Source organism: Necator americanus, chromosome II (genome assembly GCF_031761385.1).
Source record: "Necator americanus strain Aroian chromosome II, whole genome shotgun sequence".
NCBI lineage: Eukaryota > Metazoa > Nematoda > Chromadorea > Rhabditida > Ancylostomatidae > Necator > Necator americanus.
The window spans coordinates 41522696-41541414 of record NC_087372.1 but is presented as its reverse complement, the minus strand read 5'-3'; the positions used below and the strand labels follow the sequence as shown (position 1 = coordinate 41541414).

The 18719-nt window shown below is 37.3% G+C and overlaps 6 protein-coding genes across 9 annotated transcripts; 3 read left to right on the top strand and 3 right to left on the bottom strand.

Annotated features, from left to right (window-relative positions):
- Nucleotides 1-3022: 3022 nt before the first annotated feature.
- On the top strand, nt 3023-3262 carry RB195_021005 (uncharacterized protein; the record flags this gene model as incomplete). The annotated part of the gene is made up of 1 exon (XM_064189617.1): nt 3023-3262. The coding sequence occupies one exon, from the start codon at nt 3023-3025 to the stop codon at nt 3260-3262; it is 240 nt and encodes a 79-aa protein (XP_064045498.1).
- A 214-nt stretch (nt 3263-3476) lies between these two features.
- Nucleotides 3477-5007, top strand: RB195_021004 (uncharacterized protein; the record flags this gene model as incomplete). 2 transcript variants are annotated; one of them, XM_064189616.1, is made up of 3 exons in its annotated part: nt 3477-3606; nt 4576-4642; nt 4734-5007. In XM_064189616.1, 3 exons carry the CDS (start codon nt 3477-3479, stop codon nt 5005-5007), a joined length of 471 nt encoding a protein of 156 aa, XP_064045496.1. The 2 variants fall into 2 exon arrangements, with proteins under 2 accessions (XP_064045496.1, XP_064045497.1); XM_064189615.1 differs by lacking the exons at nt 3477-3606; nt 4734-5007 and having other exon boundaries at nt 4307-4603.
- Nucleotides 5008-9218: 4211 nt separating this feature from the next.
- Nucleotides 9219-12064, top strand: RB195_021003 (uncharacterized protein; the record flags this gene model as incomplete). Of its 2 annotated transcripts, XM_064189614.1 has the most annotated exons (10): nt 9219-9231; nt 9364-9393; nt 9476-9485; nt 10947-11007; nt 11071-11143; nt 11208-11300; nt 11359-11483; nt 11631-11715; nt 11825-11928; nt 11984-12064. In XM_064189614.1, the coding sequence occupies 10 exons, from the start codon at nt 9219-9221 to the stop codon at nt 12062-12064; spliced, it is 675 nt and encodes a 224-aa protein (XP_064045494.1). The 2 variants fall into 2 exon arrangements, with proteins under 2 accessions (XP_064045494.1, XP_064045495.1); XM_064189613.1 differs by lacking the exons at nt 9219-9231; nt 9364-9393; nt 9476-9485 and having other exon boundaries at nt 10948-11007.
- Nucleotides 12065-12371: 307 nt separating this feature from the next.
- RB195_021002 (uncharacterized protein) lies at nt 12372-17639 on the bottom strand (the record flags this gene model as incomplete). 2 transcript variants are annotated; one of them, XM_064189612.1, is made up of 9 exons in its annotated part: nt 12372-12452; nt 13142-13245; nt 13343-13427; nt 13497-13624; nt 14560-14652; nt 14724-14796; nt 15083-15151; nt 17489-17502; nt 17633-17639. In XM_064189612.1, the coding sequence occupies 9 exons, from the start codon at nt 17637-17639 to the stop codon at nt 12372-12374; spliced, it is 654 nt and encodes a 217-aa protein (XP_064045492.1). The 2 variants fall into 2 exon arrangements, with proteins under 2 accessions (XP_064045492.1, XP_064045493.1); XM_064189611.1 differs by lacking the exons at nt 17489-17502; nt 17633-17639 and having other exon boundaries at nt 15083-15142.
- RB195_021001 (uncharacterized protein) lies at nt 17485-17772 on the bottom strand (the record flags this gene model as incomplete). The annotated part of the gene is made up of 1 exon (XM_064189610.1): nt 17485-17772. The coding sequence occupies one exon, from the start codon at nt 17770-17772 to the stop codon at nt 17485-17487; it is 288 nt and encodes a 95-aa protein (XP_064045491.1).
- A 364-nt stretch (nt 17773-18136) lies between these two features.
- On the bottom strand, nt 18137-18631 carry RB195_021000 (uncharacterized protein; the record flags this gene model as incomplete). Its single annotated transcript, XM_064189609.1, has 3 exons — nt 18137-18234; nt 18294-18400; nt 18606-18631. The coding sequence occupies 3 exons, from the start codon at nt 18629-18631 to the stop codon at nt 18137-18139; spliced, it is 231 nt and encodes a 76-aa protein (XP_064045490.1).
- Nucleotides 18632-18719: the final 88 nt, after the last annotated feature.

The window sequence follows — 18719 nt, the reverse complement described above, 5'->3', positions numbered from 1 at the left end:
TCTAAGAAAAGAAGAAGAAAAGAAGAAAGAAACAGATATCTAAATACATGGTACATGCATTTCGCAACCACTTTTTTCACAAATCTCAAGAGTACAGGGTTCTGAGTGTCAGCTAATACTTCCTTACTCATAAAAATTCATAAATGATCACAGTTACAATGGTATGAATACGATCGCAGAAAGGACATTAAGATAATAGATATTAAAAGTCCTCATCATTTGTTATCATTAGAGCATCACTTTTTTACCTAAAAATCCCAAAAAAATATGTTTGAAAGATGAGAACACTAAAGTTGCAAAGAGAAATGTGATCGGAAGACTAGAATAGTCAAAACCAAATCAATACACATTCTCCGAAAATATTTATTAGGTGGACACCATCGACGCGCAGCGCATACCGACTGTTCAAACATCGACAAAGATGATCAAGAGAAAAAGAGGGAGAGAGATCAGAGAGAGAATGATAGAATAGACATCTCCTTCAAAAATAGTGCTGCCGGTAATCCTAATGTTGGTCTTGTAAGATGGTGCTTTTTCCTTTCATTAGTACCTCACCATGTATATATTGGTATCTCGTTGAAATATTGAAAATTAACATTGATTTATTCGGATTCTCCCCCTTTCGGCTTTTTTCTTCTTGCACTGTGATCAAGTTCATGATTGTGATCAAGTTTTTTTTCTTTTTAACTTGTTTCCAAATAAGTAAATTAAATTCGAATTAATTGTATCTGTTGTCGGTGATTTTTAGAGAAACTTGCTTTCCCTTAACAACTCAATAACACTAACGATCTCATTCTACTCACCGCATACAGCTGGAGGTCGAAAAAATTAGCAAATTCGCTAGGCTACATACTTTAAAGTATCACTTCTGGACCACAAATGAGAACGATAACTTTTTTCTCTCTCAGTCTCTCGACTTCCTACTTTTGTGACTTCATCATTTTGATCGTCCATCGATTAAAACTGGATTATTATTATTATTATTATTATTATTATTATTATTATTATTATTATTATTATTATTATTATTATTATTATTATTATTATTATTATTATTATTATTATTATTATTATTATTATTATTATTATTATTATTATTATTATTATTATTATTATTATTATTATTATTATTATTATTATTATTATTATTATTATTATTATTATTATTATTATTATTATTATTATTATTATTATTATTATTATTATTATTATTATTATTATTATTATTATTATTATTATTATTATTATTATTATTATTATTATTATTATTATTATTATTATTATTATTATTATTATTATTATTATTATTATTATTATTATTATTATTATTATTATTATTATTATTATTATTATTATTATTATTATTATTATTATTATTATTATTATTATTATTATTATTATTATTATTATTATTATTATTATTATTATTATTATTATTATTATTATTATTATTATTATTATTATTATTATTATTATTATTATTATTATTATTATTATTATTATTATTATTATTATTATTATTATTATTATTATTATTATTATTATTATTATTATTATTATTATTATTATTATTATTATTATTATTATTATTATTATTATTATTATTATTATTATTATTATTATTATTATTATTATTATTATTATTATTATTATTATTATTATTATTATTATTATTATTATTATTATTATTATTATTATTATTATTATTATTATTATTATTATTATTATTATTATTATTATTATTATTATTATTATTATTATTATTATTATTATTATTATTATTATTATTATTATTATTATTATTATTATTATTATTATTATTATTATTATTATTATTATTATTATTATTATTATTATTATTATTATTATTATTATTATTATTATTATTATTATTATTATTATTATTATTATTATTATTATTATTATTATTATTATTATTATTATTATTATTATTATTATTATTATTATTATTATTATTATTATTATTATTATTATTATTATTATTATTATTATTATTATTATTATTATTATTATTATTATTATTATTATTATTATTATTATTATTATTATTATTATTATTATTATTATTATTATTATTATTATTATTATTATTATTATTATTATTATTATTATTATTATTATTATTATTATTATTATTATTATTATTATTATTATTATTATTATTATTATTATTATTATTATTATTATTATTATTATTATTATTATTATTATTATTATTATTATTATTATTATTATTATTATTATTATTATTATTATTATTATTATTATTATTATTATTATTATTATTATTATTATTATTATTATTATTATTATTATTATTATTATTATTATTATTATTATTATTATTATTATTATTATTATTATTATTATTATTATTATTATTTTATTATTATTATTATTATTATTATTATTATTATTATTATTATTATTATTATTATTATTATTATTATTATTATTATTATTATTATTATTATTATTATTATTATTATTATTATTATTATTATTATTATTATTATTATTATTATTATTATTATTATTATTATTATTATTATTATTATTATTATTATTATTATTATTATTATTATTATTATTATTATTATTATTATTATTATTATTATTATTATTATTATTATTATTATTATTATTATTATTATTATTATTATTATTATTATTATTATTATTATTATTATTATTATTATTGTAGCTAGCAATTAATTTTCATTCCCACAAAAAAATGTATGAGGTGTAAGTCGCGGATGTTTTTTTCTTCAAAGTGGAAAATACACATAGAGAGAAGAGTTATTTTCAAAGTTTAAAATATCTCTAGAAAGAGAACTTCTCACTGTGCAAGTTTTTATCACTACTATTTTTAAATCTTATCACGCTGTGGGACCGTGTACACAAGTCTATTGGCTACCTGCTCGTGGTGGCACTGCTTTAACCTAACACAATCAGCCGTTCGAGTGTATGCATTGTAAAGCTATATAACCTGCACTGTTATATGCCGAAAGATTCCCACGTGTTGCAGAAAGATACCGTCGTCCTCGATATCACCAAAGCCCATAAGCTGCAAGGTCAACTACCTGGAGGGCGATGGAATCATTGGCAACAACCATTCGTCACGCTGAACTGCCGAGCACTATCGAGTGAACTCCAACAAGCCGCTCTATCCAGACTTCTGCGATATCTCTATAAGCTGTTTGCTGCACTGCAGGAAACACGCATGAGAGATCAGCATTGAAAATTGCACCATATACCGCGACGATGCTGATGAGAAGAAAGTAGGTGGCTGCGCGAATACAGCACTTGGAGGAGTAATTTGGCTCAACGTCTTCTAGATGCGCCTCTGTACGACTGCGGGATCGCAAAGGACTTAGACTCTGGATCGTAAGGCACCAGCGAAAACAGCTGAAGACAATAGCAAGGACGCCTTGTACGGTGAAATCAATGCGTTGATGTCTAAAAGACCCAGTCAAGAAGTGGTCATCGTCGGGATCGACGCAGATGTGAAGATTGGACTTGAACTTCGATCCGGTGTACTAGGAAAGTGTTATTATTCAACGGAGCGCACGTTGGATTACAGAGGTCTGGTCAGCTTAATTGAGCAGACGGGATTCATCATCGCTTCCACGTTCAATCATTGATGCCATCAGCTCACGTGCTTGGGGTACACCCTTATAACACCTAAATGGCAGCTAGCACAAGCGAAAGATGAGATCTCCTAAATATCAGCTCGACTACGTTTTGACGAGGAACATTCCTCAATCAGACATCCAAAATCTAGAGCTGTTTGGGACGTCGATATTGACTCTGGCCACCATCTTCTCAGCCTTGAGATACGGTTCCACACGAGAGAAACCGAAAAGTTCCTTCTCAACCGAAAATCGACATGTCAGGTCTCAAAGATGAACAATGCAGATCGAATTTTGCCAGCGTGTGTCGGTTATGTTGGAGTATGTACCAGGAAGAAGCTTTGTGATGCGGATTCCTTCACAAAGTGCATCCACGACGCTGCAGGGGTAACACTTCCAGTGCAAATGCCGCGGAAGAGGTTGGCTTTTGCGTCTGCTGAGACAAGACCCACGTAAAATTCGATGTGTGTCGCCAGCAGCACCAGTGATTTCAAACAGGAAAAGCGCCTGAGAAGGAAGTTTCATCGTCAACTACAACAAGACCGCGTTAACGAGTGGACGTCAAGAGTGAAAGAATTTGAAAAGACGTGGGAGGACAAGAACCCTCTTTCGAAGCTGACTGCAGGCTATAGACTACGTCTACGCCCTGATAAATGCTGGCAGATGTGAATCTCTTCGAGACCTCGAATGGAAATCAGGGTCGGCGAGCAACCGATCGAACTTGTCGAAGAGTTGTGTTACCTGGGGTATATGCTGAAGAAAAACGGCAGCTGCGAATGATATTCAGCAAAGATGCGCAAATGTCATTTCTGCATTTAACTCCTCAACGAAATGCCTGTGGTCGACTCCCATTACTAACGAAGGCAATCTGCGAGCCTGCCAATTCGCCCCATCATGACATACTGATAGGAGACTTTTGCAGCACCGTCTACCGTGATGGAGAGGCTTGATTGCACGGAAAAGAAAGTGTCTGGCTACTTTTGGCCAGGGTATGTCACAACGAAGACTTTTACGCGGAAATCGATATGGTATTTAGGCGGATGACACGTGGAAAATACCAACATCTTGCATCTTCTCGAGAGTGGCTACAGAAAATCGTCTTCGCTTCCTTGGTTATATAATAAGGAGACCAGCAGATCACCTTGTTCAACGAGTTCTGATGAGCTTGTCGGGTTCAAACTGGAAGAGACCACCAGGCCAAAAACGGAAGTTCTGGGCTGGGGTGGTGGAGAAGGACCTGGGGACACTCGGCGTGTATAAGCTGTGCAGGCAAGACGTAAAATTTCGCATTATATGCGATATCGATGAATGGATTGATTTTGTGCAAGCTCCCGCAGAAGATCGAGAAGGTTAGGCAGAACTATGTTCAAGGACGGCACATTTCGGCGAAGATGCGAGTAATCGCGTCAAGCGATGACATCAGCCCTCTCTCGGATCATTAAAATGGGGCGCTAAGTGGATCAAATAAAGCATTTTCGATATCATTTGTTCCTTTAAATCGAGACGGTGATGCCGCTGAAGCTGAAATTGGTTTTGTGTACATAGAAGAAGCAATGTTTGAGAATGTCGTTTGTTTGCGCCCCTCAAAACTTAATAAACGTTCATTGACTTCATTAACGGACCACACACTAGTCGACACAATAGTCGCCAGTTTTGATAAAACTATTTTTTTTTCTCATTCACTGAAAAGAAAAGAACTACCGCCGATTATTCAATACATTCGGTATTGCAGTATACTCTCCATTGTTCTCTTTATCGTTTCCAACTACTTACTCTTGTCGTTAAATAGTTCCTCAACGCTCCCTATAGACTTCTCATGTTTATTTTTTCGCATTTAACATACTTTTCCAAATCTCTTTTGTTTGTCCCTTTAAAAAAATTTCCATGCTCTATCCGATCCCACATACGTACAACACAAATCTCGCATGCAGCTTTACCAGCCTTGTTATAGTCGGGTCAATACGACATGAATCACGAGTGTAGTTGCGGTGCATTTGTGTACGCGCTCGAAATTGCGCGGTGGAGGCAGCAGTTGGAACCAAGTTGGGACCGTCGCAAACTGCAGCGATGGGTGGTGCCAGCAAGGGTTTCACTACGCTCCTGGCGGCCACGCTCCACCGGAGCGCCTCGAAGAAGCCGCGTACGCAATTGCGTATGTGCTCCATGTCGTTTTGACTCTACTATACTTTGATTAATTGCAGCAAACTGAAGATATCGAAAACGCTCCGTTTTGTCAACTTGACTCACCATTTTAACAATCCAAAGAAAACGAGAATCATTAAAAAAAATAATCAGAAAACGACTGAATTTGAAAGTGAGGAATTATCTATCGAATGATGCATGACTTTATGGAAATACTTTAAACGTCTTTGCGCATTTTTCACACTGAAAAGTACGCTCACAACTTAGTCTTCAACCGAATACCCGATATCCCGCACCTCTGAGCGCTGTATTATTCAGAGAAAGCTTCGCAAAATCCAGCCTAAGCCTTATTCATTTGGATAGTACATTTCTTGTGTAATAGAGGTAACTATACAGCCGCATATATAATATATATATATAATATAATATATATATACATATACATGGTAACTATATAGTGCAGATGTACTCAGTGTTGTACAGTTATCGATGCCACATCCTCAGACGCATACCTGAGTGTCCGAGCCTATCATCGTAGAACTCGATAGTTTCAGTAATTTTACATCCAATAAATCTATTTTGATTACTTAGAATCAAAATAACACCATGCACCTCTTCAATATGCTCATATTCGCATTACGCGCTTTATCACTTATCAAGAAAAATGTTTTTTTAGGCTTTGCAACTTTGATAAGGGTTAATGAGTCGCCTCATAGGTAGTGCGGTGTTTACATACACTTGGCTTATTTTTCAAAACTAAGATAAATAACGAATGAATAATAATAATAATTCTTTAGACCTAAACACACTGTACAACATTTTCTACAATCCTCATCCAAGTCAAGATAATAGGGTGCACTCCTATTCTTGATGTGTTACGGGGAGTTCAAACGTATATTATAAATATTTATTATTGCATGTATAAGATATCAAAAGTGGGGAGGGGGAAAGAGGGGCTCGCACCAGCCGGGTGGCATGGCCGAGGAGACGAGACTGCTGTCTCGTTGGCGGACTGCCTCTGACAACACCTGATGCATGTCAGTAGTCAGCGGCTGCATCCCGACATCCAACCTTCGGGTGGGCTTCAATGACCCTCCTCTAAAGTTATCTTCAGAATTTGATTTATGCTACTGGAAAAAAACCGTGTTCTTTATGGAATACTCAGCACTAAATGAAGGCGACAACAATACTAACAACTACAATGATATCATAAACAATGTCAAACGCGTGATTGAACGGAAAAAAAAATCACTTGAAAATAGTGGGTTATCCAATATCCAAACGCCGGGGTAAATCAAGACCATTTAATATTTTACTGCAGAAGCGAGTACGGAACACTGCTTTCCATGTAATGTTAAGAAGAATCATCGCAATCAATTTGTGAAGAGCTGTATGACAACCCAACTATCAGAAGTATGCACTCAGTGGCAGAAGTTGCTGATTCGGAAGTTGTGGAAATACAAGATGTCTGCGGGAAGCTCAAGAAAAGAGAAATTAACTGATTACCATTATGCGAAATGTTACTCATATGCAGTGACATCAAAACCCAAACAAGTCACTGCCCCTCTTCTTTTCGTTAGAGGAGACTTTTTCGTATTCATAATGAAGTCATTTAAGAAGAGTACGTACGCTCTTCATGGCTCATGTGACATTTTTAAAACAATTACAAAAAAATTGAACTAGGCATCTCTAAACACATATTTTTCCCAGTTTCCGCAGTTTTCAAGATTCTCCTTTTCTCATTTCAGATATTGTGGATAACGAATGTTTGGATGCGAACAGAAATAAATTCGCAGTGATGTTTCCCATAATCCACTATGAATTCTCCACGGCACTTTTCAACGACATACGTTAATGCCATTTTTCCGATGTAGGTTCATCTTGAGCAGATTCCGTCATCAAAAAGTGATCGAAACTTGGCATAAGACTAAACTCCATTTCAAATTCAGTATCAATATTTCTTTTAGAACGGTATTCTCGGAATTATTTTTGATATTATGTTAACTTTGCAATAAAAAGATCATCAAACACTGCAGGGAGCAACCGAAATCGCAACTTTGTGATGGGTAGGAAAGTCTCAATAACGGATGCTTGATAACCAAATGAGCAACTGGGCGGTACAAAAGTTCTCCGGCACATGAAATTTTATGCCTTCAATATATCTACAGCTATAGTTAGAGTAGAAAGCAAAAGAGTAAAATATCAGCCAATATGAGGGGTAGCCTGGTCTTCGGGACCTTGTCCAGGGTGTTTTTCCTTTTTCATTTTCTCTGTGTTCCATGTCTATTTGTCAAAAAGCAAGCTCCTCCTAGGACTTCGAAATGTTTTGGAAGGTTGTTTGACGGCGAACTAACGGCATTCTCGGCATTCACAACTAACGGCGTCTTAGCTCTTGACATTTTGGAGTTAACCATAGGTTCCGAACTAGAAGATGGCAAGCTAAGCATGCTGTAATTTATGTCACTTCTGGAAGAAAAGCAGTGATACTCGAAGCGCACAGATCAATGACCACAGCGAGAACTTTCTCGTGTTGTGTGCATGTGTGCGCCCCGACGGCAGTGTGTTTGCGTTGCGAAATCTGCGTGGCGGTGATCCGTGGCCAAAAACGCTGACAAATGCCACGATAAGTGGAGAGATATAAAGAGGCTGAGTCTTCCTTCTCACCATGTGCCCCTCTCCTTCCCTTCTCCGAAGCAGTCCTGTAATCGGTTGCTGTTCAGTTAGTCGATAAGTCTGTCAACAGATCATGAGCGGTGCACTGTGGATCAGACAAAATCGATTTCTCACACAATGACCATAGTTCGCCATTGCTATCTGTCTCTTTCTCCCTCCCATAGACGTGCATCACCGTTGTAGCGCAAACATTCTTTGCAAGTGTTCTTCATGGTTTTCCTGGAAAAACATGAACTACATCATCATAGTATGAACGTTTCTGCTATAAGTGGGTTAACAGGAGTGCACATCCCGGCGATTATAGTCATAATTCTGTTTTTCGTTGTATCGCGAATTTTCCCAGCAAAAAAGTTACCAAATACACGCGCCCAGAAACCTGTTTGATTGTTAAAGTGGCCTTTAGCCTTCACTATGTCTTACCTTAGTTTGTGAAATCTTTGACCTTGTGAGAGCAAAGTTTTTGCTTGTACTGCTATGGCGCAACTTTTAGTGCAACTCAAACATTAACTCAACCGCATTAGGTAGGTACTCGTTATCGCTCGTCTGTTGGAATGCACTGACTCTTTTCTTGCATAGTGCCGAAGAAAAGCATCTGTGAAACGTTTCATTTCAGCATTCGCTTTTTCAGCCGAAGTTACCGGCTCACTCAAACTCAGTAATCTGCTGTAGCTTCAAACTAGAAACCTCACCAAGTTGTAGTCCGAACCATGGTTCGTTCGAAATTCGAAAGGATCTTCTAACTTGAATGCCATGATTCAGCCCTGTGAGCGGAATGTAATTATTTCCTCTGCACCCAAGTATGTAACGAGAGTATGATTTTGGAGATTAAGTGATCGTTAGTTGCGCCAAAGCAACCGAGCGTTTCATACTTCCGAGGTTGATAATTTGGTTTCAGGCTTGTTTGTCAGGATAAGGACACCGATTTGTTACTTCGACTGATCCTTTTAGTCATCCTATAGGCTGTATATGCGTTCTCTGATGTTTACAAATCGGAATCGAACTCGAAGATGAGTTGATGTGCGTGTGAAGATTGAGCAATTCAACCATTACTTCTTTCTCTTCAGAATCAGCTCGTCCTGCGATTTTCAGCTCGTCCTGCAACTTAGTTCATATATCGTATATACGTGTGCGAGTATATAAAATTAATGTGAGAATTAAATTAGTGACGTGCGGCGGATGAATGACTAAACTGTATTTTCCTTTTATAGCAGTCCGCACCGTTGGAGCATATTTTTGGCATCTTTACATAGTATGTACGATAACGTCCTATGTCGTTCCGTGGACTTTCGTTTTTTCAACGTATATGTTCATTGCGAAGAGTGTAGAGGTGCAATAATAATCAATCAATAACCCAAGCCATTCACTTATTGGCGAATCTTTTTCTAACTATTAGTTATCTGTCGCCTCTGATTTTGTAGTTTGTAGCTTCACTGATAATGTATCTTGAGGACAGTTTGATTGCAGTTGATGGGGACTTGCTGATCAAACTTTGATCAGCAATCTCCTATCCTTACAAGGTGAGACGTTAGGCGAGTGCTGTTTCGGATGACGATATAACTTTCAAAGGGTAGTGTAAGCGAGTCAAAACGACATGAAGCTCGGTGCTGTTGCGTAAGCAGATGCGCTCGAAGTCGTGCTGTGGAGCTAGTGGTTGGAATCGAGATGGGACCACCGCGAACAGCAGCGATGGATGGTGCTAAGGTCCCCCTCTCGACTCTTACCGCTATGCTCCACCGCGCCGCTTCGAGGACAGTTGCTTACTTATCTCGCACCGAGCTTTATGTCGTTCTGACCAGACTATACAGCTGATTATATTTGGATTTTTTTAAGACTATTTGGGCGATTAAATACCTCGGAAGCCAGGATTTTTGGGTTAACCTTGAAGGTATAACATTACTATGGCGATGACTGATGAAACAATCAAACTTAGGATCGGATCACGCATCTGTCTTGAGTTTTCATAAACTAAAAAGAGCATTTGGCAGACTATTTTTCGTGACTGATTAGATGAAGTGGAGGTATGCACTGACTGAGTTTCTAGCTTCGTAGTCAAAAAATTCTTGGGGATTAGGTGAGAGATGCGACAGTCACATATTGTCACGATTGTAGCAGGAAAACAAAAATGCAGCATTATAACCACGTTTCGCAAGGTACACATTAAATAAAGAGGATTGCTTGGACCATCATGATGCTAGTGACAATTTCTTGATGTTGGTACAAATTTGACAGCAATTTCTGCAGAAATCCACGTACTGGGAACTCCTCATTTAGCTGTTTTTCGAGAATTGGTGGTCGGCGTGATAGCAAACTTCTTGTTAGGAAATTGCAAACTCTCAAACTCACCACAATTCATTGTGAAAGCTTTCTCAGCTCGTTCCCTTCCGTGCTGTAATGCTTGTTCCAACTGAGACTTCCGGCACTTCTCTTTAGTTTACGAATCCCACAAACATTGTGCACAGAAATAAGAGATAGTTCCAGAATGGTTCACTACAAGCTAACCTACTTCGACGGACGCGGTGCCGCTGAAATTATTCGTCAGGTACTAATCTGATCACATTGCTGCATTACTTCTTAATTTTTATTTACGAGTTTGTTGTATTAGATTTTTGTCCTTGCTGGTCAAGAATACGAGGATATCCGTCTTAGTCACGACGAATGGCCCAAGTACAAGAACGGTTAGGGTATTTCCAGTTACACTTGTGAAGTAGACAGTTGAACAATCAGTAATTATTCTTCCAGAAATGCCATTCGGTCAATTGCCAGTGTTGGAAGTCGACGGCAAAAAGCTTGCACAATCTTTCGCTATCGCCCGCTTCGTGGCCAAAAAATTCGGTATGTCTTAAATCTTGCGGCCACCCCAGAAATTCGTCACTGTTGTGAACCTTTCCAGGGTTTGCTGGAAAGTGTCCGTTTGAAGAGGCTCTGGTTGACTCGATCACCGATCAATACAAGGACTTCATCAATGAGATCCGCCCATTCTTACGAGTTGCTATGGGTTTCGCAGAGGGAGATCTGGTGAGTGTCAGTTTTGGGTGAGAGTGTATAAACGAGAAACGAGTCGAAAGACGAAAATTCCATTGCCAGGAGGCTGAGGATAGATCGCATTTACTTCGTTCTTTTTGACCATCTAATAGGTGTGTATGACTCTGGTGCCACCTTCAGGAGAAGCTCAGCAACGAAGTCTTCTTGCCAGCTCGTGAAAAGTTCTTCGGATTCATGACAAACTTCCTCAAGGAGAGCAAGTCTGGCAAGTTCCAATACGAAATTCACAATTATTCTTTTACCTGCTGTAAATATAAATTACGTTCACCGTATCACTTCTTATAATCAAATAACTACTAGGGTAGTTATTTAAGGTTATCTCGTTGGTGATTCATTGACGTTCGCAGACCTGTACCTAGCTGAATGCGCATCTGAATTCGCTAAGAAAACTCCGACAATCTTCGACGGATTCCCAGAAGTATGACCTTTACTGCATTTCTTTGCTTCTTCTCTGAAATGTGATTATCCTTCAGATCAAAGCCCATGCCGAAAAAGTTCGCTCGAACCCAGCTCTCAAGAAATGGATTGAAACCCGACCAGAAACTAAATTCTAAATCCTCGCAACTACTTGTTATTTCCATCGATTCCCGTGAATAAATTATTGCTCTCAACTACTTATACACACGTGTTTTTTGTCGTACAGTCTTTCGAAGCTTCACATATTGTTTTCCTGCAGTTTTCCTGAAAGTTTCGCACATGTAATTTATGTTAAGCTTCGCATCGAATGTAAGCTCCATGTATGTGACGCTACTTTGTACATTTCATTAGCTATTGATGTAACTTGACACAAAACAAATGTATGCCAAATTTATTGAGTAACAGTAATGGATGAATTAGAGTGATGATATTCCTCTTGCCCGATTAATATGGAGTGTTTGGTCGACTTTCGATCCATTTCTTAATGTTTGGAATGCACTGCACCTTCTCCATGTGGGTTTTGACCTGTAGCAGAGTTAGTGGAGGACCGACGGCAATTACTTAGTATACATATCTGACGTTTTAAAGGTTTCTTGCAAAATTAGTCTATATGGCTTCCACTGGTGTTCAAAAACGAGGTGTAGCATGGATGATTATTGATGGAACACTTCCGCATGGGAGCGTCAGAGACCGTAAACGGTAAAAGAACATTTCATTTGATTTGTCATGCTGTAAGGTGAACGATGCGAGGATAATATTGCAATCTTTATTATTATACTATTTAACTAATTCTGCGGTCAGTTTTCGGTGGCGCTGAAGGTGGCGTCATTTGCTTTGGCTCCCCATAGAGTTCAACATGCGCTGGCAAAGATCGTGTGGCTGAGGCGAAAAGCGAGTGATGTAAGTTCATTGCCGCTCGAGGCTATAGATCGAGTGTGAAATCGCAAAAATTCGTTCTATTCGCAAATTCCAGCCCCATCGTCCAGCATCGCTGAATCTACAGCCACCCGCGAAATCCTTCATTCTCGCCAAGGCTTCCAACAGTGTCATGCTTTGCCAAAGCGCGTGGAAATTCGAAGCAGGCATCAGTGAACAAGAGAAGCGCAGACGCTACGCATTGGCATCTGTGAAGTTTGCTGGAAGCGTATGGTGTCATGACGCACCTTTCGTAAAAGTGTAGTCTCAGCGTGGAAACTAGGGATCATAACGCTTACCTCTGGGAACCCTTCGAAATATTCCAAAACAATGGCGCTTATGTAGGAGACATGTTCAGCAATGAGTAAATCTACCCATGTGACAGATTCGCCAACAAGGAAACCTTCAAAATATTATCAATGGATAGTGGACGATCTATGTTGGTTGTTCCAAAATCGGGAATGATTGCGATCTCTAAACTCTAAATTTGAATTTCTCACCAGAAGGACTTCTTTTTAGGAACTTGGTGATGAAGCCAAGGAATTTGTCGCGTGCAGGTAGCATTATCTCTTTCTTCAGTGTCTCCTAAAAGATTGTTGTTCGTGTTTTCATGGACAACAAATTCTGCGGAATCACCTTCCACAATTCACTCACAACATCGCCGAAGTTCTGGAATCCAGCTGCTGTATACATGTAAGGCTTGATTTCCACACGATAGTCAACGAACTGATCAGCTAGTGAATCCACAAGAGCTTCCTCAAATGGAGTTTCGCCAGCGAATCCTAAAGTGATAGTTTATAGAAGGGAATTTCAGAATTCTGCAGACAACAGACTAGATGTGCAGTGCCATCCTTTATTATATAAATCAGACTGCTACCTACTTTCTCTCCTCTACCAGGCTGATTCAAGTGATTCACTTTTGATGACATGTTCACGAAAAACTAGAATCGTTTCCCTAAATCACTTCCGTTTTCAATTTCCTATTTATTTGTACCATTTTCGCTTCAAAACTGGTCTTTTTTCAGACAAATCAGAATTTTTAAACTTGAGCCTAATGTTTTCCAACTCTACTACTTAAGGGCAGCATACCACGAATCTGACATGGTGAAGGAACTCGCAGGAAAAGCTGGAGATAGGGTTGTAGATTGCGGGATTAGGGATGGTTCAGATCATCTCCCCCTAATCCTCCTAAAACTGGACTCACTGGCTTTAGAACTCACTGGCTTTAGACCGCTGCGCAGCTGGATGGTTGCACGAAATCGTCGTGTAAAACGGAGTCTTTCACGTCGTCTTTTTTACAAGATTAGAGAGAGAAGGGCGGAGCTACCCCGGATACAACAATCTACAACATCTTCGCTGGCTTTTCCAGCGGTTTTCCGTAACTATTCTCACTCGTCAGATTCGTTGTATGCTTTCTTTAAGCCGTTCATGCATAGTTTTGTTGCGGCATCCCGCGGCTCTCCACATTATGAAGGATAAAGTGTTTGAAGGAAACGATGAAAACTGTTGAAAGGTTGAAAAACCACGAGGAAATTACCTTCTATTCTTTTTGTTCGCTTGCCCTCATGAAAGTGTAAATATATCTACGCTGAACTACTTTAGTGCCTGAACTAATGTGATAAAATCGAAAAAAAGTTACTAATAATAGAGTCTTCGAATGACGATATAAAGCGATTTGTGTCTGTGAAAAAGAGCAGCTTCCGCTACATAAGCTCACCAAATTTCCTTGCCAAATAACGATTAATAGCGTTGGATTGAGTGAGTTCACGGTCGTCTTCTTCCAACAACGGCAGTTGCCCAAACGGTAATTCTAGTAAGTAATTGAAGTACAGTAAGAGCCAGATAATGCCGATCGTACATAGCGGCACTGCAAATACTTACTGTCCTTAATTGCAAAGAATTCCTCCAGCGTTAAGCGAACATCATCGTATTGTTGGTCAGCGAGTGCGAACAGCTGTAAAGAAAGGAAATCAACCAAACACCTCCACACTTGCAAGTCGAAACAGCGCATTTGAAGGAAAACAAACAACTAGGCTTCGAATGTTGGGCTGTCAGCACAGTCTACAGGCGCGAAAGTACTGTGGTCCGTCGAATTTTGTGACCATCGACTAAGAGCCGCCACAAAGCTTACCCAAAAGTCACCATTTCGCAGAGCCATAGGCAAGCATTTGCGACTCTAAACTCACCTGACAGCCCTGAAAACCACAAAACCACAAGTAAAAGGACTTTTTTCGATTTACCTGACGCGCACATTCGCCAATGTAGCGTCCGTTGAAGTAGGTGAACTTGTATTGAGGCATGTTATTTCCCTATAATATAAAGTCACCATCAATCAGAAGAAAAATTCTCTACGGATTACTTAATTAATATTCCACACCGATGTAGAAACCAATGTAAATGGAAACCGCTGCAACAATCGCCATGAACGACATGCGAAGTGCTAAGCTGACGTAAATGCTACTGTAGTCGCTAATTGCTCTCCTGGCCTACCCGTCCTTGACCTACTCTACCGGGTGCGACGCTTACACTGCGACAACTCTACAGTAACGCTGGAAAAGCTGGAGATTTGGAAAAATGTATAGATATGGAGACCATCTTAGATCCTCCCACTTTTACTTTTATTTCCACCGTTTCGATCTGAAATTGACTCCAGAAACAGTTTAGAGAAAGAAAGAAAAGGTTTCTGTTAGGTTTACTTGTGTTAAAGATAATTATAACTGCGAGAAAGACTTTGCTGATGATACGTTGGGCAATCAAACAAAAATCAAAGTTTCTAGAAAATTAAAAGGAGAGAAAAGGTGGCTAAAAACTCCTTGCGAGCCTTTACTAATCTAATTTGTAGTATAAGAAGTAGAAGTACATTGCGGCATTTCTCGGCGAGTGGTGGCGCCTTTGATAAAATGAGGGAGGAGGGGTTGAAGTTAGCCTTTGCAGTGTGAACAGGCAGTTCATTAGTAGAGTTTGTTCACAAGAAAGGCACAGAGCTGGTATGATAACAATTTATTTATTTATTTATTGAAGCACTTGCAGGTGTGCCATAAAACAAAAGAAATATAGTAAGGGATAATAATGATAACAATAATAATAAAAGGTGAAACGTCACGCCCTGTCCTAGCACACACTATTAGGTGTGCCATTGGAGAAGAGCTCTGGTGTCACACCAGAACATACATGGTTTCCTTCAGGATAGCTTAGAAGATATTAGGATATTTACACAATTCTTAACTTAACAAGGAGAATTGACTTCTTCAAGTTTCCATTTGAACCGACCAACCAATGCACGTTCAAGCACTTCTACGCGTTTTTTCCAAGGTTCCGTAACCACTGTTCGCTTGTCGCAGATCGCTGTGGGAAGCGAAAGGCTATGACGCGGGCGGGCCAACGCTAAAGGAAATAGGCAGACGACTTTGCGAAAAAAAGCGCTGGCTCTGCACTTCAAACTTGGCTTGCACCTGTCTATGGCGGATATCGGTGTCAAAAAGCCGCGCTGCCGATTGAGAGGTTCCTAGAATTATAGATCACGATGTAGTCGTGAAGAAAAAACAAACTGAAGAATTCTGACCGTACATATCCACCTCTGTTTATTTTTTAAACGTTTTGAGGCATCCAAGGACAATATTCCGTCATTCGGACACATGCTACAGCTTTCCTGTGAAACTCTACTTTCTCTCATATCACAGTAGAATATTCTTCATCATTGTTATCTAAATTCACGATTTTGGGATGAGAGAAAAATATTCTGGTCCCGAATTTTACTGGTTACCAGCAGCGCAGTGCAGTAAATGAGTGGGGAACTAGTGCGCATTTTTGGGACCAGGTAACCAAGAATTTGCAGATTTTCTTTGATCCATTTACAAAAAAAGGGTTGCTGACAGGATTGTATTAACATCAGCCTAAAAAGTTTGACAAAACTCTTAACCTCTCAAAAACCACCAAGGTATTTTAATATATTGTTGTTCGTTGCAGGTTGGAAGGCAATAGCCCTACCCTTACAACATCCTCCGAGCATTATTCTTGCTTTGCTTTTTGATTGTCTCTCAAATTGTAACGTTTACGCCAACATCATTGTGGAGAATAAAAGTTGCACCATACTCAAAAATTGTCGACTTTCATTGATCCAAACACCGTAGAAGCACAAGGTCGACAAGCGCTGAGTTTGCTTAGTTGTTTTTATCCTTTTAGATCTGATCAATTACCACCTCTTCTTGTATGTACTTTTTGACCTTGCTCTCCACAACTCGTCCTTTTCAAATTGTATTGTATTCTTCTTCAAATCTTCTACTTGCATGGAGCTGATAAGGCCTACAGCGCTTTTGATATCAGAAGCTAGCAATTTTCTTTCACTGATTTTTATCTGATCAGTTTTTTTGCTTCCCTTCTGTTAGAAGCTGCTTCGTATACTTGTCTGAGAATCATTGTTCTTTTAGTTCTTGTTCTTAGCAGCGTTTTCTTCGAGAATGTAACGTCGGTGCAACAACTAGGAACGCCTGTCACTGATAAGTTTGGCGATGTCAATTTGGATGAGTTGCTACTAGATCCTCGTATTTCTGACCAGTAAAAGCGAATATCTCTTTGCAAGGAAACATCAAGAACCGACACTTCGTCAGCCTATTTATCCAATATACTGAGTTATTGGATGCACTCACCCGTTGAGTGCACTCTGTGCAACAGCCCGTGCCAAAGTAGAAGGACTTGTAGTGAACCTGATTCTGCTCTCACAACAACGAGCATGGACTTCTCTCAATTTAGAATTTTGGTAGTCCTCTGCCGTTTCCACTACTGGCACATACCTCGCATCACTATCAAAGGGTGGAGATGTAATATTCTGCATAATACATGACAAAGAACAGACAAATATGATTTTAACGCTAGCAAATTCGCTGGAAGCATGATGGTTCACGGGAAATGTGTTCACTACTGAACATATCATCAGAACAACACAACATGACCAGCAGAAAGAGAAAACAGATTATGAAGAGGAAAATATAGTTATATTAACTAATAGGTGCCGCCAAGCGGTTGTAGTTAACTATGCAAGGAAGAACTCAAACTCGGCTAATCAAACCAAGTAGGCAGAATAATACATACGAAAAAACGCACGAATAGAAAGTAAATTTATTGCAATCACTTAAAACAGCACAAAAAATCTCGTACAACCTATTTTACTTCTATCCATTTTTGTTGGAATGAAAACATCCACACTGCTTTATACCACAGGACCGAGTCTGCGCAATAGCCGAATAGATACCACATAAGTTTTTACAATGAGAACCACACTGGAGCACTAGAAACGATCACTTTAACGAGCGATCTGTTACAGCAAAAAGAATTAGACTTATCTGAATGAATAAATTCTTCGGAATCGATGTATAGATGCTTGTTTCTAATGTTTCTAAAAAGCTAGGTCTTATTTGTGAACTCGACCTCAAATAAGAATAAGTAAATAAGTACCGTGGATGGTGAGTTGTACCTCAACAAATTCTTCTATGATAATATAATATACATATGTATTATATTTAAAAGAGAGCGAATCCAAGAAAAGATTCGCTTGCAGCGACCTTAACGAAAGAAACGTTAGATAAATTTTGCAAACACCAAACTAAAGGTAAGACATATCTCTTCTTTAGCAAACAGGAATTTGTGAGGAATTGTAGCAAAAGTTGAGCTAGCTTATTTTTCAATGTTGAGGAAAAAGGTTGCGCCCCTCCACGTTTATGATTCTCCAAATGAAATTTTGTTCGAGGCACCGCTGTCTAGTTATACCTTGCTCTTGTTAGTGTGGGCGCCATTCCACTATTTTCACATTTTCATCGTCGTCTCAATCATCAGAACCTTATGTATTCTTTATTAAGCCATAGCAATACAAAAAAGTTGAGA